At 62.0% G+C, this 20,070-nt stretch overlaps 1 protein-coding gene across 4 annotated transcripts in view; it reads right to left on the bottom strand.

The window, feature by feature from the left end:
* Window positions 1–3,806: 3,806 nt before the first annotated feature.
* Window positions 3,807–20,070, bottom strand: part of LOC101517851 (nuclear factor 1 X-type) — a 79,773-nt gene continuing 63,509 nt past the window's right edge. For 2 of the 4 annotated variants that reach the window (XM_058659505.1, XM_004595578.4), the window contains exons 3-10: window positions 19,666–19,728; window positions 19,458–19,532; window positions 18,933–19,053; window positions 17,970–18,106; window positions 15,502–15,624; window positions 13,665–13,840; window positions 7,528–7,619; window positions 3,807–3,858 (exon numbers count right to left, since the gene is read on the bottom strand). In XM_058659505.1, the coding sequence (XP_058515488.1) occupies window positions 7,548–7,619; window positions 13,665–13,840; window positions 15,502–15,624; window positions 17,970–18,106; window positions 18,933–19,053; window positions 19,458–19,532; window positions 19,666–19,728 (767 nt within the window). In that variant the 3' untranslated portion in view covers window positions 3,807–3,858; window positions 7,528–7,547. Of the gene's footprint in view, window positions 3,859–7,527; window positions 7,695–13,664; window positions 13,841–15,501; window positions 15,625–17,969; window positions 18,107–18,932; window positions 19,054–19,457; window positions 19,533–19,665; window positions 19,729–20,070 lie in introns of all 4 variants that reach the window. The other 2 variants (XM_058659504.1, XM_012929952.2) reach the window with 2 other exon arrangements.

The raw sequence follows: 20,070 nt of genomic DNA, 5'->3' as shown, positions 1-20,070 counted from the left end.
TGTTTCTTATGTATGTCAGTGCAGAGACGGGGGAGGGGTGGGGGCCGAAGGCCGAGAAGAGGGGATGGGAGAGGGGGTGGGGGGACCAGGCTGATGGAGAGGGAGGAGAGGAGAGGGGACGGGACGCTAAAGGGGGAAAAGCACACCAAATCCATTAGTTACTATATATAGAGATACTCGTATATACTGCGTTTCTTAGCCTAAGAAGAAACTTGTTTGACGGGACGGGCGGCCTTGGCGGGTCCGCAATGCTGGTGCTGGTCGGGCGCACGGATCTCCCGGGAGGGGCCGAGGCGAGGGAGGTTGGGGAGTCGGGGGGAGGCTGGCCCAGGCTGGCTTATGGAGAGGAAAAGGGTGGAGAGCGGGGTGGGGGCGCGCCCCGACGGTGCGGGAGCAGAGAGGCAGGGAGCTGGGGTGCCCTGTGGGCTCTCGATTGGGGGGAAGAAAAAGTTCTCGTTACTTTATTGCTCCTTTATTTTTTTCTCTCGTGTGTGTGTGTGTGTGTGTGTGTGTGTGTGTGTGTGTGTGTTGCCAGGGGATGAGGGTCCGTCCAGCACGGTTGGTTGGTCGGGGTTGGGGGGGACTAGGGTCGTCTGAAGCCACCCGGCCCCCTGTGGGACCCAGAGCGCAGCGTCCGCTCCGCCAGCACGGGGGTGAGAACAAGGCACTAGGTCGGCCGGCCAGCGCGAGGGGGTCGGGTGTGTAAGGCAGTCGTCGGGGGGCCGTGTGCGCGGGGTGCAGGGGAGGGCCGTGTGCGTGCGTGCGGGCGGGCGCGGGCCTGGGCGAATCGACCTGTTTGTTGGTCTGCGGCGTTGGTGGTGGCAGGGGCTGTGCTGGAGCGTCGAGCCTAGCAGGTGCTCCCCCGGGTGGGGACGGGGAGAGGGTGCTGTGGGAGGGGTCGGGGTGTGGGGGAAACGACCAACTTGCAGAGCGCGCTCCTGATAATGCTGGTGAGGCTCAAGTTGGCGTCTGGCTCAAAGAAGGGCGCTCGGGGACGAGGGGAGGGAGGGGACGTTTGTTCGTTGGCATGGACCTCTGGGGGGGAGTGGAGGAGGGGTCGGGCCCCCCGCCGCACCCCTCCCCCGTCTCCGTGGGGGCGGGAAGGGGGCGCTGGGCCCCCCTCGGGAAGAGGGGGCGCCCGGGGAGACCCGCGGCCAGAGCAGCCCAGCCGCCGGGCGCGTGCCGCTGTCCCGTTCCGTTAAACTCAACAAGAAGGTAATGTTTGTTCCGAACAAGCGCAGGATAGTGGAGTCATAAACTTAGGTATAATAGTTTGTGGGTTTTTTTTCTTCTTCTTTAAAAACATACCTTATCATGTAAGAAGCACCAGGGTTTAATAGTTTTAGAATAATTTTTTTTCTCTTGTTCTTTCCCTTTCTCAACACGTGTTGTTGTTGTTAGCTCTGAAATGTTGTACATTTCCTCAGCCCTCCCACCGAAACCGAGAACCAACGATGAACAAATAAAAACCCCAGACCATCCTCGTCAACGCAGGAAAACGACTTTAAAAAAAAAAAAAAAGTGAAAACGAACAAAAAAAAAAGGAACAAACACTCAGTTTTCGTTGTCCCCGCGCAGGGCGGGGCAGGCCCGGTTCTTTTAGAGTCCCCAGAGCCGTGAGGACGTTACAACAAAAATAGAATGTTTTTTTTTTCTTAATCTCTTAACATACAAAGATAGGAGAACTCTGATGCATTGCACTTGATACAATGAAAACAAAAAGTTCATTTCCCCCCAATATACACTTTGTGGGTTTTTTACTTTTTTTTTTTTTTTTTGTATTTTCTTTTTTTTCCTTTCCTAACGACCTTCCCCCACTTCTGGCGCCCTCGCGGCCCTCGCCCGCGCACTGGGGAAGGACGGGGTGGGTGGTGGTGGGGGGGTCCCCCCGCCCGGGCCCAGCTGGCCTGCAGCTTCCGACCCCACCGGGGCGGGTGCCCCCACACCCCCGGCTCCCCTCCGCAGGCTCACAGCGTCCCCCGGGAGGGCCCCGATTGTCCTTGAGGGAAAGGGGGCGCACGCGGCCGGGTAGGGCCCCCCCACCCTCCTTCCGCTCTCAGCTCTGACCCTGTTTAGCCAACCGAACTGAAAAAATCATTGCACTTCGACCGACCGCGCGTCACGCCCGGCCCCCCACCCCCCACTCCGCTCCCCTGGAAGACTCCCGAGGGACCCCCACCACCCTCCACTCCCATCCAAAGCGGGCCCCTGGGGACGGCCACCTCGGGGTGGCTTCGGGGTAGATGGAGCCCCAGGTGAGGGTCCCCCTCCCTCCCTAACCCTCTCCCTCCCATCCCCCCTCCCCGCCCTCCCCACCCCCACCAGCCAGATTCACAATAAATAAAGGCCAGAGGCCAGCCGCCCTCCGCGTGCAGCGTCAGACTGCCGAGCTGACGTCCAGGGGACCCTGACCTGCGCTGTGTGTTTCCAAACAGTGGAGAGAGAGAGAGAGAGAGAGAGAGAGAGAGGCAGGCACGGGGGGGGGGGGAGGCCGGGGAGGGGTCGGAGGGAGACTCGGAGGAGGCAGTAAGGCACAGAAAGCCAGGGGCGCGAACCACACCCGGGGGGGGGGGGCACGCTGGGAGTGCTCCTGCTCCCCTCCCTCCGGGGGTGGGGGTGGTGATGGTGTGTGTGAAGACCCTCTGGACAGGCACCCCTCCCAGCCCTTGTTGGGGTGGGGGGGCGGTGATAGGCAGGGGCTGGGGGCGAGAGCTACTTCCTGTGGTGTGTTACCAAATTGTTCCCAAATGGAGGAGTTCCCAATCATCACAGCGAAACACCCCAACAATGAATGCCCCCCACCCCTAAATAAAGAGGACAGACGGTACAGGTAACATCCAGAGAGGGGTGCGGGGGTGGGAAAAAGTGGGGAGGGAGACAGAAAGCTGCGAAACACTTTCGAAAAGGAACGACCCCACACCCTCGCAAGGGGCACTGAAAGTCGGTGAGCGGGACGCCTACCTAGGCGCGCAGGTAGCGTCTTAGCCTCGTCCTCCGAGTTCGGATCCCGGCTCCCCCGTCTGCGCCCGTCCTGTCCTGGGCCCGGCCCCAGCAGGGCTGTCTGCGCCAGAGGCAGGGGCCAGCGGGGCAAGGGCACCTGCATACAGGGCTTGGAGAGGTGGTGACCTGGGGCCCAACTGCCCTCCCTCGCTGCGCGCGTGGGCCGAAGGACGGACCGGGGAGGGCATTCGGACTTTGTCCTAGGAACTGCTGCCCACCCCACCCCACCCTGCTCTACTTCCATCCCCACCCCTATCCCCTCGGTTCTGGGCTCGTACAACTGGCTCCAAGGGATGCCTCTGCCTGCTCCGGTGCCTCCCAGGCCTGGTCCTGCAGCCCAGACCCGCCGCCAGGGAAAAGGTTGGGGGACAGAGGGCAGAGGTGATGAGAAGGATGAGCCCGCAGGTTGACAGTCCTCCGGGCTCCCTGCTGGGGTGTGGGAGGCCTGGGGGTAGGATGGGGGGCCGCGCCCCGCTGCTGCTCGCGGGGTGCCCGTGCGCCCTGGACGGCCTCGCTGTCTGGTGTCCCGCGGGCAGAGTCCGTGCGCACGTTTCTGTCTGCGTGGCAGCCGCGGTACAGCTCCAACCGAGACCCCTTCCCCGGGGGGTTCTCCGAGGACTGGGGTGCTTCGGGGGCTGCGGGGGGGGTCCTGGGCTGGAGGAGGGAGGGCTGGCTGGATGGCTGAAGACTCTGATGTTTGATGTTTTGCTGTTTGTTTCGGTGGGACTGGACTGGACTGGACTGGGCTGGGTTGGGGGATTTTTCCATGTGTCAAAATTTCTTCTCCTCCCCCTTTTGAGGAACCTCTTCTTTACATTTTGTTGTTTCTTTTTAGCGATCTTATCAGAGGAACCAAGACTACAAGATCAAAAGGGGAAAAAAAAAGCAATATTGAGAATAGCGGGCAAGCCCCGCCCACTCCTACCGGCCCCTCAGGTCCAGCCCCCCGAAAAGCCAGGCTATGGGCAGCCACCCCCCCCTTGAGAAGGAGGAGGAGGAGAAGGTACACCCCCATTCTCTCCTGTGGTAATCCCCCCTCCCCGTGCCCGAGTCCAGCTGGCCTTCCCGCGGGCACTGTGCCCAGCGGGTGGGACCCCCACGGCTGTCGCTGGCACAGACCTGAGACCTTGGCCGGGTCTCCAATTGTTGGGGTTCTGTGTGGGTCCTGGAGAGTAGGGACGATGCCAGGCTGGGGCTTTTGTACCCAGAGGGGTTTGGGGAGTGGGATGGGGTGGGGGTGGGGGTGTCCCAGCTTCTTGCTGAGTTTTCTTTCTGTCTCTTTGGATTAAAGGCAGAAATTCCCCGTCTGTGCATCCCGCCAAAGTCCCACAGGCTGAAAGGCGGGGGTGGGGTGCGTGCGGTGGGGGGGCCACAGGGCTGCAATCTCGGCAGCGCCAGGCCTGGGGGAGGGGCAGCTGCCCACCTCCGGCAATCCTCTACTGGGGGGGTGGGCGCAGTCGCTGGAGCGTCTCTTCCCCTAGTCCGCCAGCAGGGCGCACCACACTCCCACAGACGAGGCCTCGGCTCGGGGCACAGCACGCGCAGGATTAGGGGGTGCTGAGGGGCTGGGCTGTTTGGCTCCTGCCCCACCACATGCCTACAGGCTGTTCAGGGGTCCCTCTCTAAGCAGGTGCAGCTGGCAATCCGCTTAGGACACTATGGGATTCCTGAAGCTGCACCTGCAGGCCTCCGCCTCTCCGCTCCCCTCCCTCGGTTTCCAACCCACACAGAAACAGGGCTCAAAGAGGGTGGGTGACAGGCCTGAGGCCACACAGCCCAAGGGCCAGGGGCGGTGCCCGAGTTCACCACTGCTAACACCTCAAGGCTCTGCCTGGGGTCCAGGCTGCGACAAGAAGTGCCACCAAGCTTCCCAAGAAACGAAACCAAAAGTCCAGGCAGAATTGCATGGAAAATTTGCCATCTTCAGGACACTGTTAACTGGGGGATATCCAAAGAGGGGACCTGCCCCTCCGGTCCTGGCCTGGGACCCCAGCTGCAGCCCAGGGATGCTGGGTTTGCGACCCGCCAGGGGCCAAGTGGTGAGACGCTCTATACGAAGGCCGGGACTCCAGGGTCTGGTGTCAGTGGCCACCCCACCGGATGGTATACATCCAGGTGGGGCAGGGGGTGGCCCCACTGGACGGCACACATCCGAGGGCATCCGGCGAGTTGGGGGGTGGCTGGGATTGCAAAGGTGACTGGGTGCTTGACTTCCTGACAACCTGTAGACCGGCCTTCCCTCGATGGGTCCCCTCCAGCATCTTTAAGGCCACCCTTAGCAGCTAACAGCTCCAGGACAGCTGGTCCAGCTTGAGAGGCCAGGAACCTGTCTGGGTAAGCATCCCCCTACCCTCACCATGCACTTGCTGCTTTCTGGGACTCGGGACACTGCCTAGGGGGTCTGGCGCCACCGTCCCCAGGTGCGGGGAGGCTGGCTCTGGCTGACGGCCCATCATGCGTCTGGCTACCAGGGCATGGAAGCTGGGGACAGGCAGGGTCTCCGCCCGCACCGCCAGCTGTTGGCAACTCAGGCCTGAGCCCTGAGCCCCAAGCCCCGAGTGGGCCGTCTTCGGGGTCCCCTGAGCTGCGTGCTGCGGGGGCCGTGCCAGCGTGCAGACGGGAGAGGGGGGACCCTGGTTCCAAGGGCTGGAGTCAAGGACAAAAGCAGCTCTGAGGGGGCTCCCCGACACCCCCCTCGGGTCTCCGGAATCGGAGCGACTGCCAAGCCTCGGGCTGTCTTTTCTGTTCTCGCCACCCTCCCCCACCTCCTGAGCCAGCTCCAAAACTGATTACAAGTAAGTAAAAAGCACTGCACAGGGAATGACAAAATTGCTAAAATTCTCTTTTCTTCCCTCATTCTATTGTTCTCTTTCCATCTGGCACTGCAGAGATCAGCTCAGAAGTCACTGGTTACTGTGGAAACCACCCCCCCCACATACACACACCGTAACCCTGTGCCCACAAGGCGTCCGCCTGCTCCCCCCCAGCCCGAGGGCTCCCCCCACTGTTGGCTCCCAGGCGCACCTGCCCGCTCAGGGGTCCTGGCCCTGGGCCTGGGGTGCCCCTCTCTGCCCAGGAGCCTGTGACTGGCAAGGGGCAGGGGGTGCGGGCAGCAGGCGAGCAGCATGGCAGCCGTGGGATGGTGGTGATGGGGTGATGGGGAGCTGTTTCCCCAACTTGCCTCAAACTCTGACTTGGCTCCCCCCAAAAAATGTCCAAGCCCAAAGTGCAGGGAGAGAGAGAGAGAGAGAGAGAGAGAGAGAGAGAGAGAGAGAAAGCGTTGAGCCGGGAGGGATAGTAGCAGTGCCGCAGGCCCAGGGAAGCGTTAGAGGCCCTGCAGGGAGGAAGGGTAGGAGGGAGGGAGGGAGGGAGGGAGGGAGTGGTGGAGTCCGGGTTGGTGCCAGCCCACAGCCAGGAGGGGAGGCTGCTTGCTGTCCCCTCCTCTGGCACCCCCTCCTGCCCTCTGCCAGCAGGGCTCTCTCTCTCTGCCTCCCTGGCACAGAGCAGAGGGGGTGGCTCCAGCCTCTGCTCGGAGCCATTGTTTTTCTTCTCAACACCCCCAAGTTCAAGTTCATCTGGGTGTTACATCATGTCTGGTTGCTCCTGGAAACCAGACGGGTCAGACGTGACTCTGGGGAGAGGGGGTGGGAAGCTGGAGGGGGTGGAAGGCCTCTTCCCCTCCCCTCCTCGCCACTAGGGAGCTCTGGAGGTTAAAGTTTGACAAAGTTTTTTGGCTTTTCTTTTTTTCTTTTAGGGAAGTAAAGGAAGAGCAAGAGGGGGGAAAAATTCCTCAAACCACACACAAAACTCCCATCCAGCAACTCTGGATGGGGCCTCAGCAAGCCAACACACAAGGTGGATTGCCGGGGGCCAGGAAGCCTCCCAAAAGCGGTTTGCAAGAAAAGTGTGTGCACACGGGAGACTAAAAGCCCTTGCTGAGGACACGAGAGTAGGGGGGCCACCAGGCAGAGAGCCCTGCACCTCCCGGGGGGACCCCAGCACTGCAGGCTGCTCCCAGCCTGGTGGACACAGCAGTCTGCAGGGTCTCCCTTGCAGGCCTCAGCCAGCCCCGGGGAGGGGCCTCCCCTGGCCAGGGCCAGCTCCGCCTTCCCCTGGCCCTGGGCCTCTGGGCACACAGCCCACCCAAGCCCCCACATCGCACAGCCTGCCCCAAGCTAGGACCCTAGGGCCGGCTGAGGGAAGACCCTGGCTGCAAGGCGCAGAAGGGGAGAAGACAGCCTCAGGCTTCCCCCTCAGGGGCCTCTGCTTGCACCAGGCCTGGCCTAGAACAACTGGGTCTGGGTCCTTGGCCCTGTCCTGCCGGCCAAGTGTTGTCAGAGCTAATTATCCAATTAGCTGATCAGCCAGGGAGCCCCCCCCCCTTGCTGTTGCCTGGGGAGGCAGACTCAGCTGGGCCTACAAATGGAGCTGGGCTCACTGGCCCTGCCCCAGGGTCCCCCTCACAGCAAGACGCGCCCAGCCCTGCCTGTCCCTCCACACCAGCCCGGACCCTGGCAGGTCTCCCACCTGAGACTGTTGTGGGATGTTCAGAAAGTTGCCGTCCCGGGGTCCGATGCTGACAAACCGGTTGGCAGAGGAGGCGCCTGTCGCTGCGAATGCTGTGGAGAGCAGGGGAGAGAGGGGGAGACCCCGTCAGGCCGTGGGGCCCTCCTGGGCACTGCCCTTTGGGGCTGCTGAGAGAGGGAGAAACAGGGTTAGATCGCGCAGCCTGGGCGCAGGGCGGGCGCAGGGCGGCTGGCTGTGCTGAAAACCAGGCCCCTCGCCCACCCCTACCCCACATGCCTTCACCCCCTCACTGGCCAGGATCACACAGACACCCCAACTCCCTCCCAGCTTCAGCCAGGCACCCCTGCACAGCCAGGGTGATGGGGGTGGGGGCTTTGAGGCACATTGAGCCCATGCCCGTGCCCAGGCACCCTCCCTGGGGTCCCTCACTTCCCCACCGTCCTCTCCTAGGTCTTGGGAGAACGGGCCGCTGGGAAGCCTCCTCGGCTAGGTGCCTGTCCAGCCTGGACAGCTCGGCTGGGGGGCTGCACTGCCCGTTCCCCAGGCAAGTCCCCGGGATGGGGCAGCTTGGCCGGGGGGCGGGGGGCGGACTCAGAGGTGACATCCTTTTCTGAGGACTGATACACCAAGTCCCAGAACCCAAGTTGGGCCAAGGCCATGGAGGAGGAGGAGGGAGGCCGAAGAACCAGAGCTTAGGTGCTGGTGGTGGTGGTAGTGGCTCAAGGAGACAAATACAGGAGCCCCACATCCCTCCCCTTCTTGGGCTGCTGGGCTGGAGCCCTATGGCACAGAAGAGGCACGCCCCCATCCAACCTCCTCCAGAGGCGGGAGTAAGGGGTGTCCCGGGGGGTGCCTGGCCCATCTCCCTGCCCCACCCCAGACTCGCCCAGGGACCTGTCCACCTCTCTCCCGAAGCCTCCCCACTGCCCGCAGCCCCACGTCCAATGACCATGGTGACCATGGCCTCGTTCGTGTCTTATGGCGGATGTAGGTGGGAGGATGGCATGAAGAGGAGGGTGGGAGAGGGGAAAAAAAATTCAAACTGAGGGAGCAGAAGAGAGAGTGTTCACGCGCAGAGAGCGGGGCCGAGATGGGCCGTCCACCTGCTGCAGCCCACCAGGCCGGGACGGGCCGTTGAGTCCCCTGAGCACTGCCCACACCCTGTCCCCGAATACCACAAGCCCTCGGTTCCCACCCAGGCCTTCGTGCCGCGTCTACCTGGGGCCTCTGCACTCAAGATTCTCCTGCCTTTTCCTTTGATAAAATTGGTTATTGATTGTAAAGAAAAAAGAGAGAGAGAGAAAAAAAAAGAATTAAGCAGAGGCCCGAGCCCTCCTGTATCCTTGGAACATCCAACCTGGGAGGAAGAAAGGAAGGAAGACGGATGGGAAGGAAGTTAAAGAAAAAAAAAAAATAATTAGGAAAAAAAAAAAAGAAAAAGAGATACAACGACAAGCCAAATATGAGACTGGGGGGTCAAGGAGTGGCCTACTGCGTCCTGGAGGCCCCAGGGCCTGGGCACAGAGGTGAGGGGACAGGGCAAAAAAGGGAATGGTGGTGGCGTCGCCTTTTGGGTTACACTTCCTTCTCTTGGTGTGCGTGGGGAGGTGAGGGGGAAGAAACAACAAAATAGAACAATAATAATCAAAAGTCAAAAACAAAAAACAAAAAGGCAAAAGCAAAAGCAAAAACACAGCAATCAGGCATGAAGATGGCATGGCTGCGCCTCCCCACCCCTCCACCCCCCTATGCCAGCACCCCCCCAGCCTGGCGCCCCACTGCGCTCCCCCTCCCGCCCCCCAGAGGGGCCTTGGGAGGGGTCCCCCCTACTCCCGGCTGGAAGGGAGCGGTGGGCATCGGGGCAGGTGGGGCGCCGGCCGTGACTGAGGCCCGGGAGGCTGAGCTGGACTTCTGTCCTGGAGGGGTGACTCGTTGGAGGGGGCTCTGGCTGGAGGGGGCGGATGGGGGGCGCTTGGCTCGTTGCCGCGGAGACCGCGTGGGCGGGCCGGGGCGGCTGGGCGTGGCGGTTCGGTTTCATCGTCCACTTACAAGGCGACGGAGGAGTCAAGACGGCGCCGTCTGGGGTACTGCTGGTGGATTTGGAATCAGGCATAGGAAGGGGCACAGGTCTGGCCACTGGAGGCGGCGGCGGTAGCAAAAATGACCCCGGGACTTTGCCCTGACCGCTACCGTTGGGCTGCAAACAACATAAATAGAATGACGCATGAAGGCATATCGCACAGACACACGCTCCCCTGCGCGGGTGCTCCCGCTGCAAAATGCGGGGCAGCAGGCCCGGGTGGGGTGGAAAGGTCTCGATTTGGTCTCTCGGGTGTCTCTCTCTTTTTTGTTTTTTCCTCTTTTGAAGTTGTGGGAGGGAGGAGGAAAGGGGTGGTCCAGCAGAGGGGAGGAGGGTGGTTGCGTCTCTTAGGGAAAACGCTTCAGGTGCAAAAATAAAACAAAACAAAAAGGCAAAACAAAACAAAACAAAACAGAAAAAAAAAATAGCAAAAATGTGCCACCGAGTTGTAAGCGCAGCCTCACCTACAACCATTATCACTCCTGCAGTGACGGGACGCACCTGCACGTGGTCCCCTGTCCCCACTCCAGCATGCACCTGGCCCCACAGCCTGGGCGGGCGCCTGGAGCCAGGGGATCACTGAGGGTCTTCAGGAAGTGTTTCCTGTGTGAGCCTGTTGGCTGTCACGGCATCTCCACTCTGTGCCCTCTGTGCCCCAACCTGTAGCTTCCTCCTCCGGGCCGTGTACCTGGCTTTCCACGGTCAGGCCTCCGAGGACACAAGAGCTCCTTTGTGTCCAGGCAGCTTGCCTCTGGTTTGGGCAGGCAGCTAGTGCTGGCTGGCTGAGCCCCTGTCCCTCTGGCCAAGGACGGTTCCAACAAGTCCATTGCTCCTGCCTGGATGAGGCTGTGAGGTTCTGGCATGCGGCCCTGATGCCCACGGTGCCCACGCTGTTCCACACCCAGGGTCGGACCCTGCAACCACCCTGCACGGCAGTGGCCCTCTGCCCACACACTCCATCCACCGCACCAACACTGGCAATGTCTGGATGTACCAGCCGAGGGGCTTGGATACTACAGGCCTCAAGAGAGGGTGAAGACCAAACGGGTTCACCGCCCCATGGTGCGCGGGACCCAGATCGCCAATGCCCCCTGTGCACCTGCTTCCTGCAGGTTCCTCCACGCCTGGCAGACCCTTGCCCACGCTCCTTGGAGTCTGCTCAGCAGATGGCAGCTCCTGGGGACCCACTCAGTGTCTTGCTGCTTCCTGGCACCCATGACCCCTATGGAAGCCACTGCAGCCTGCAGCCCCTGGCCTGCCCAACCTCGCTGACACGCTCAAGGAGCCGTCCGATCGTCCCTTGGAAGCCAGACTGCCACGGTGGCCCCTGCGGACACTCTGCTCGACCAACACCCATACGTTCACAGAAAAGGTGTTTTATCCAAACATCTAAGCCCGAGTTTCGGAACTGTTCCCGCTGCAACGAACATGTACTTTCGGTTCTGTTTTCCATGAATTTCCTGCCACCGCTCCTCTTCCGGGTTCCCTCCGCTTGCCTACTCCTGACCACTAGGGGTGATGACCCACAGAGGCCCCTGACAAAAGCAAGCCACTGAGTATTCCTGAGTATCTGCCCTGGGCTGGTGGTCATTTTGCAAATCGATCCTTCTGTTCCAGGGGTGACAGTGAGTCAAGAAGAGACATCCCACCTCGGGGCTGCACGGCCTGGCCAGCACCTGTTTCATCTCCATCACAGATTATGGCTTCATTCCTGCTGCCTGGTGGGCTGGGACCCAGAGGCCTTCCCAGCAGCCCCTGCCATGGGGCAGCCCTCCTATCCCAGCCTGTGTTGCCTTGAGAGTAAGTCAGGGCCCTATGATTCCACAGTGTCTCCCAACTTAACCAGACAAGGGTGACAGAGACCTGGAAGCTGGCTGTCACAGCCCCTGGTTCCCTAAGGTCTGCCTGGCTTCCCCAGGCCACTGTGCCGGAAGGCCCTGTGACCATGCTGTGGGTACTCACATGGCTGTCCCTTTTCCCCTCTTCCTCCTTCGTAGTCTCAGTGGTGTATCCACTTGCTTACAACTGTCTGGCTTCTAAACTAGCGTCTGCCCCCACCCACCCCTGGCTACAAGACAAGCCACGAGCTGCCTGCGGACCTTTCCACACGTGTCTGCGACATTTCACTATGCCGGCATTTTTTTTTCCCCTGGGACTTCAGATTCTTAGAGAGGTTAGGGACTTAACTCATCTGGGCTCCAGGTCAAAGCAGGGTTCCCCAATCTGCAGCAGCAGCAGCAGCTGGGAGCCTGGAAGAAACAAGGTGGCCCTGGGCCCAGCCCCAGCCTTGTGGGATCAGAAGCTCCAATGCTGAAGGCGTAGGACTGTGCTCACAGGTGCTGTGGGTGAACAGAGCCTGGGACCAGCGTTCCCGGCCACGGGCTCAGGTACAGAGCCAACGGCTCTCTCTGCGCCCATCCACTGGCCTGTCTCACAGGAGGTGCTGCCCCTTGGTGCCTTGCAGAAGCTAGGCGCCCCACAGCTCCCCGAGGGGCCCCCAGCTGCTCTCTCCAGCCTGGGCCATGAGGGGACAGGGGGCGAAGAGGCTGCTGCGGGCAAGAGGAGGCTGTGCTCCTGGGACTGTCAGCTTGCACCCAGCTGCACAATTCTGCCAGGCCTCTGCCTACCTAGCCAGAGGAGATCCTGTCTTTCTGGAGAAGGGAAACAGTTGCTGCCGAGGCAAAGGAGGCCTGGGTGAGACCCCTCCTGGATTTCCCCTAGTCATTAGACTCCACTCCTGGGCTCCCCTGGTCCGCAGCCCCATTTCCTTTTGACTCTGAAACCTGGCTGCCACCAGCATGCAGTATGGCTGACCCCTTTGCTCCAACATCCTTGACCCCAGGGCTCTGGGGGCCAGGGCACGGTCTGCAGCTGTCCTGGACTCTTCTGGAAGTGCTGTACGAAGCGCAATGGTTACCAGGGCCACATCCATCCTCCCAGCCCCGCGCCCCACAGAGGTGGGCAAGGCTATGGTGCCCCCCCCAAGGAGTTGTGCAGCCTCAAAGAGATGCCCTTGCAGGGCCGGGGAGGGAGGGCAGGGGGAGGAGGGAGTGAAGGGAAGGCAGGAAGAAGGGCCCAGGACACAACAAGTAGCCGCAGACTGGGGAGATGTCCGCCGTGTGCAGGCTGCCCAGACAGCACTGGGCAGAGTGGCAGAAGGCAGCTGGCAGCTCTTCCCGGCCTGCCTCTGACGTGGGCTTCTGGGACGCCTCTTCTCAGCACGGCCATGTGAGCATCCTCCCTGCCCAGTCCCTCGCAGCTTCCCGGCTGCAATGGCCGGCTGGTGGCAGCCGGGGAGGGCTCTAGAGAACATTGTGTCACAGCAGGAGACCCCCAGAGACTGAGCCAGGACGGCAGAGCCACCACCATGCATAGTCTTTCTTTGTCTAGCAGATTGCCCGGCTAGGCAGGCTAGACCGAGGGCTGGCCGCCGCTGCCGTCTGCCTCCTAGGGACCGGGACTGGAACCCCTCTGCCAACAGTACTCTCCAGGCCAGCCCCAGGGAAAGGACGCGGAGGCATTCCCGCACACCCGGCGGGCACATGGCAGTCTGGGTACATGTGCAGTGACTGCGGCCAGGGGTGCTGGGAGGGGGGTCCAGGGATGGAGGCCGGCGATGTTGCACAGCATGGTCTCGCCCCGCAGACCACGATCAGCCCCCCCCTCCCCAGCGAACACACGCCTGCTGGAGTCCCAGCTAAGTCCTTGCATTCCCAAGGTTTAAGCGGAGTAATGGACTTGGTTCGAATGAGGTGGGGAGGGGACAAGGAGTCCAATTAAGGAGGCAGGGCCCAGTGGCCAGTGCACCCCTAACACTGCCCCCCGTACAGACCGTGACAGGCCAGGACCAACGGCGTGAGGGCAGTACCTGCAGACCCCGAAAATCCGGCCAGGCTATACAGACAGACTCTCCACCACTCCAGCCCCACGAGGGGCCCAAGCTCTCAAGCCTTCCCCCACCGCCTCTCCCTACCCCGCTGTGATTCCAAAGACAGAGACGGACAGAGAGACGCAGAGACGAGGCCGGCGCAGGGCTCCTGGGGTCCCCAGCACTCACCTGTCCGGTGGTCTGGCCTGAGCCATCCGAGCACACGAACTGCACGAATTCCTTCAGCGAGTCCTGCCCGTGGTGGTGGTGGTAGCGGATGGTCGGGTGCGTGAAATACGGACTCGACTGCTGGATGATAGACGTGGAAGGGAAGTGTAGGGCTGATGCCGTGGCCCGGGGGCTGCCTGTGGGCACAGAAGGAAAATGGGTGACTGGGTTAAAGGAGGAGCCGGAGGAGGAGGAGGTCAGGAGGGCCGCTGCTGCTCAGGGTTGCAACTCCAGAGGAGGAGAGAGAACGGGGCTTAACTGGTGTGAGGCCGGAAAGACACGGATCCTATCTCTATATTAAAGAGTCAGAACACAGTGGCGAGCTAGGACCTGCAGACCAGTCGCTTGGCTATGGACAGTTTGAGGGGAGCCAGGCTTGGGGTTCAAGTGGGGCAGACGGGCAGGGTCACACCAGTGAAGGGTCAAATGCTCTCATGGTGTAAGATCCTTTGAAGTGGCGATCCGCTCATCAGGCCTTTCCCCACACACATTGTGTGTGTGTGTGTGTGTGTGTGTGTGTTCTAGACTGGGTCTCTGCACCTGCGCCTGCCTGGGCTCTGCCTGGGTGGGAGTCTGGGGAAGTGGGGTTGGGGGGTATATGGCGAGACGCAGCAGTCTGTTCCGTGGGGCTCTGGCTGAGCGGGACAGGAGAAGCACCCCCCCCACATGCACATGCGTGTCCCAAGGGCGCCCACGCAGCCACCAGCACGCAGGCTGCATTCCCGAGCGCCCCACCCCATGGCCCGCACACATGCGATTTCCACCCCAGCACTGGCCCCAGCGCTGCCGGCCCAGAGCTGAGTCCTCCACCCCCTTGTCTGTTTCCAATCAGCCGGCTCTTGGTTTCATTAGGGGGCTGGGGAAACTTGGCTTCTCTCTGGAGTTCATAAAAACGGAGCCCGGGCCTGAGCAGGAGCCGCAGCGTGCAGCCCTCCTGCTGCCTGCGCACATGGGACCTGGGCTCCCTGCCCGCCCTCCCGCCCTGCCCGACTGCGGCCACCACTGGGCCCTGCCCCGGCCAGCCAGCTGCCTAGAGGCCCCAAGAAGGAAGCGGGGAGGTAAATCTCTCCGTTCTCTGTGTTCTGTGGGAGAACCCAGGAGACCGCAGGCCGCCGCAGGGCTGTGTCCAAAGAAACACTAGGCCTCCTGTAACCAGATGGGTGCCAAGCGAGGGAGGGAAGGCTGACATGGAGGGGTGAGCGGCCCAGGCCCACCTCTTGACACTTCGTGTCTCAGGCCTCCCAGACACCTCTAGGGAGTCCTTAGTCCAGACACGGGATGGGGCAGCAGAGGGGAGGGGACCCTGCCCCAAAGGACAGCCCAGAGAAGTCGGTTGCCTGCTCTGGGACACACCGCAAGAACTCTCTGCGCCAGCTTGGCTCAAGCCTGGGCTCAGCTGGCAGCTGGGACAAAGCGGCTGAAGCTGGGTGGAGAGAGAGGCCTCTGTCCCCTCCCCACGCCTGGGGTCCAGAGGTCTCCACGGCCTGAGGGCAGATTGCAAGAGGCCTGGGGGTCCAGCCTGGGGCTGCACACAGCAGCCAGGCCCACTTGCACATCCAGAGTGAGAAGCAAGTGGACAGGGTGCCCCAGGAGCAGCCTGGGGTTGGGTGTGGGCAAGGCTTGGCCCTCCATGAGTGAGTGTGTGGCAGGAAGTTTTTTTTTTTTTTTGTGGGGGGGGCGCCACTCCATGCCAGGCCGCTGCTACTGCACGCGCGGCCTCCTGGGTTTGTGGGGGGTGGGGAGCTCAGGCTGCCTGTCCTCCCCGCCTGCCCCCCTCCGGAGGCCCCCCATGGCTCACCTGGTCTGACGCCAGCAAGCACAGGCAGCGGGTGGTGGGTGAAAGCCATGCGCGGGGAGTTGCCCTGAGAGGAGAGGGCGCCACAGAAATCCAATTTTCCTGACTTCTTAAGAGAAGCCGGGCCTGGGGGTGGAAGCAGCAACACAGGGCGGGTTTAGCCCAGCTCTGGCGGTAGCAGGGGTGGGACGGGGGTGGTGATGGTGGTGGCGCGAAGCCAGCAGCTTAGTCTTTAGTTCCTAGGCACCCCCCCTCCCCAGCCACCCCTGCCTCCACAGGCCAGCCCTCCTGCCCCCTTTTGGTGCGCAGGCCCTGTATGCGGGTGGGCAGGTGGGCAGTGGCTGCCCCGGGGGTGAGGTGGGGAGGTGTGTACAGTAGGGAAGGGGGTTTGCAGGGGGAGCAATGCAGGAAGGGTCTCCTCTTCCCCCCCACCAGGGAGCCAGCTCGGGGATGGGATGGTGTGGGTGGGAGGGGCATGCCTGGAGGGACAGGCTGGGCCTGCACTGGGTGCCCTGAGCTGCTGCTGTGAGAGGTTCTGGCAGCCTGAAGCCAGGGTGCTCTCCTGGGAAGCACAGTACAGCCATGGGCTGCAGGGACAGGCTGCCCAAGAAGAGCAGGGTCCTGGAGGCTGCCACGGGATGGGAGGGGCCTGGAAGACACCTGATAGGAGACCCATCGCCAGCCAAAGTCACCTCGGCCTGGTGGGCCCAGGGTCCACGAGAGGCTGGGCCCACCCAAGGTCCCATGGTGAGCTTCCCTCAGGGACGGTGAGGTGGTATCAAGGCAGACCTCCTTGGAGCAGCCCTCCTTAAGGGACAAATGGAGTCAGTGTGGGGGTGTTGGGGTGGGCTGGGAGAGAGGCTGCAGAGAAACAGGAGCCATCCTCTCGGTGGAGGGAAGAGGTGGGAGAATGGCGAACTCCCCGTGCCAGCAGAGGTGTTATCTGGCAGCAGCTGGGTGCCACCTGATAGCTGGCACGGTGGGGAGGGGGGAGTGCCCCACCAGCTGTGCACAGCTGTCCCCGCGGCCCGCACGGTGCCTTCCCAGCTGTTCCTCATCCTGCAGCTGGGCTGCTTAATTGGCGATTTGTCGCAGCCCAGGGAAACGGCACACAGGGCGAGCGTGGGGGGAGGGGAGCGAGGGACCGGGAGGAGGGGGAGGCGGGGGCGGGGAGCTGCAGGAGGACTTGTGGGGGCCGTGCGTGGCGGGACTGCTGGAAGGAGCAGAGATGGCAGGTGCAAGAGCAGACAGCCAAGAGAGGAGCGTGAGCGTGCGCGGGCGCCCAGGCGAGGAGGGATCTTTAGCAGTTAGGTCTAGCCAGGGGCAGCTTCAGCCCTCGGGGCAGCCTGGTGGCTGTCACTGCAGAAAGGGGTCCCCCGGACTGAGGCCTGAGGACCACACCAACCCAGGTCCCTGCTGCCACGAAGAGGAGACCCTGAGAGGAGGTGCCTCAGAGCCACACCAGGCATTGTGCTGCTGGCGGGGGCGGGGGTCTCTGCTGGGAGCTGTGGGGTCTACTTCCTCAGTGTGGGCCTGGAGGTGAGTCCTCCTCCTGCTCCCAGCAGCAGCTGGAGGGCCTGCCTTCATCCTGGGGTAACGCGAGAGCATGCAGCGCTCCTCCCACCCCCACTGCTTGTCTACCTGGCCCTTCCCGTAGACAGGACATCTGCACATCTGGAAAACGTCAGATGAGGCGCCCTCAAGTCTGACTCCCTGTTCCCAGCAGACACACTGTGCGCATCTGCCAAGCGTGGGCCCAATACCCCCATAGCTGAGGGGTACACACAGGCAGAAGCCTGGTGCTGCCACCCTCTCGGGCTCACACCCAGGCACACGCATCCCGTACTCTCTTCCCACAGGGCTGTCCAGTCTGCCCACACCTGTCATAGTGGGAGGTGGAGATGGGTGGGTGGGCAGAAAGGAAGTGTTTAGAGAGGCCTAGGAAGAGCCCCCCGCTCCCCTGGTCAGGGCACAATTATGCCCGCTCCTCACTGGACTCTCAGCCTTTCTTCAAAGCTGGGTCAGTCCCCAAGGCTGGTCCTCCCTGGCAACATTTGGCAGTGTCCAAGTCAACCTTGGTCATCAAGGCTGAGGGTGAGAGGTCAGCCCCTGGCGCCTGGTGGGGGTAGGTAGAGACCAGGGCTGAGTGCTCAGCATCCCCCAGGGGACAGGACTTGCCCAAGAGCGAGGCCCCAAATGTCTTTGGTGCCCAGACTGGGAGAGTGGAGGACGGGAGGGCAGGGCAAAGATAGCCATTTGCTGGTCCCTCTGTCTCGTATGGGCCACTCCCAGGGCCCAGCCCTTCACCTGAGCTGCCTGTTCCCCCAGCTCAGTCTGCACTCATGGGGAACATTGGGAGATGAGAGATGAATGGACGGATGGACAGATGGGGCGCACCACCCGACAGCAGCAAGCCAGTGGGAGGCTCCAGCCACCCCACTGCCTGGGTCAGCACGTGGCAACAGCCGTACCTGCATCCACATCGTTGGGCCACCCACTGGACTGGCTGCTGCCAGCCGCCGGGGAGCGGCCTGTCCCAGGATAGAACACGTCATCGACAGGGCTCTCCATTTCACTGTCATCGATGGACTTGGGGCGCTTGGTGGTGCTGGAAGGGAAGGTGAAGGAGAGGAGGTCAGGGGTGCCCAGAGCCCTTCAAGCTTCGTGGGCTATCCACAACAGCCTTCCAGGAGCTCCCTGAAGACCCCTGGGAGGCCAGGCCCAGGCCATCCCATGGAGACAGAAGGTTTCTAAGCTGCACCTTCTCCCCCAGCCCCTGATACCAGGGTCCCCCACACTGCCCATGGCCAAGAGTGGGGCGGAATTCCCACCTGAACCTCACAGTCAACATAGATGCCCAAGGGTTAGAAAACATGACAGGATCTGACCCTCCCCTGACCAGGCGTGACCCGTCTCCACCTGCCCAAGCACCCCTCGGCTCCGTCCCTCGCTCTCCACACCTCCCCTAACCAATGTCAGCACCATGCCCTTCTCTCCTTCAAGCTGGGAGAAAAGCCCTCCTGAGCTGCCCGTGCGTGTGCATGGTGCTGCTGGAAGGAGCTTTCTAGAACCCCCTGCCCTGCTCAGGACCCTTGGCTGCCCTCACCGGGTCCAGGATGCAGTCTGAGAGCTTCCTCACCACCAGACCTCTCTACTTGCCTCTTCCAGCCACCTGTACCCCTGGCCAAACGACCCTCTGAGTGCCTGGGCTCAGATGTCAGCGCCCATTCCCCCCGCCCACCGTCAGCTTTGCAGAGCCTCTGTTTCCCATGCCAAGCCGTGTGCGTGACCACACAAAGCTAGCAGCACTAGGGGTGGCTGGGCCCAGCAGGTGCACCGTGGGCTCAGGCCACCTCTGAGCCAGTGCCACCCAGTAGGTGTGTGTGTGTGAGGGGGGCAGGTGCCTGGGCTGGGGGGGCGGCGCTGAGGCTCACCTGGTGGAAGGAGGGGAGGTGATGGACCGCCGCCCCAGGGTCACCTGGTTTATGTTGTAGTAGCTGGGGCTCTCCAGGTCCGCCAGCGAGAAGTTGGGCCCTGATGCGGTCGCAACAGGAGCTGAGAAAAATGAGAGGTGCTGGTGAGGTCTGGAAGGGGTGTGGGGATGGGGGGGAAGTGTCCCGGGGATGGGAGCAGCTGGGCTGCTCTGGAGACCTCTGGCTGTGATGGCCAGCGACTTTCCTTCCTCCCTCCCTTCCTCCCGTTCTTTCTTGCTTGCTTTCTTTCCCTTCCTCCTTCCCCCCCTCCTCTCTTTTCTTTCTTTCCTCTTAAACAGTGAAGTTCAGAGGTGGGCCAGTCCACCCAGCTCTGGATTCTGTCTGCCCTGGGGGCTCCCTCCCCGGGCGGCGCAGCAGCTCTGAGTCCCACCTCCTTCCGTGTGACCCCGGCCAGCCAGGAGGCCTCTCCCTTGAGTCCCACCTCCTTCTGAGGGACCCCGGCCGGCCAGGAGGCCTCTCACTTACTCTGTGACACTCTCACCAGCTCTGTCACATTCCAGACCCCGGAAGTCACGAAGCAGTCCTGGAAACTTAAGTGCCCTGCAAAAGGAAAAGGGTCATGAATAGGAGAAGGGGTTTTCCACCTGCTCCTCCTAATCTCCACCTTCCCCCCGCATCCCATCCCATGCCCATGGCCGCCTCTGGTTGGAGGGTAGCGGGCAAAGGCACTGACCATTGGGCAGTGGTTTGATGTCCGCGTCTCCTTGCTGGTTGGAACTGTCTGATTGTCCGGATTCTGCAGGAGACACAAAAGTGAAGGCTGGGTCAAGATCAAGGCCTCCCATGTGCATGGACCACAAGGCTGCCCGGGCTCTGGGGGCCACCAGGTCTCCCAGCTACTCAGCCACCTGCCAGGATTTGGGCTGGGACCACCAAAGTCCATCTCTCCAGACCCACAAATGTCAGGAGCAAATGAATATGCCCGGGCAAAGATGCCAGCAACAGACTAGCGTCATGTACAGTTGGGATGGGTGCTGGGGCGCGGGGGGGCGTCTCTGCTCCGTCACCTTCAGTGGGAAGTTACCTCGTGGGCCCCTCCTCCTCCTGCCTTACCTTCCTGCTTGCAGGCAGCGCCTGG

The sequence above is a fragment of the Ochotona princeps genome, unplaced genomic scaffold, assembly GCF_030435755.1.
Source record: "Ochotona princeps isolate mOchPri1 unplaced genomic scaffold, mOchPri1.hap1 HAP1_SCAFFOLD_414, whole genome shotgun sequence".
NCBI lineage: Eukaryota > Metazoa > Chordata > Mammalia > Lagomorpha > Ochotonidae > Ochotona > Ochotona princeps.
This window is presented reverse-complemented; position numbering and strand designations above follow the sequence as displayed.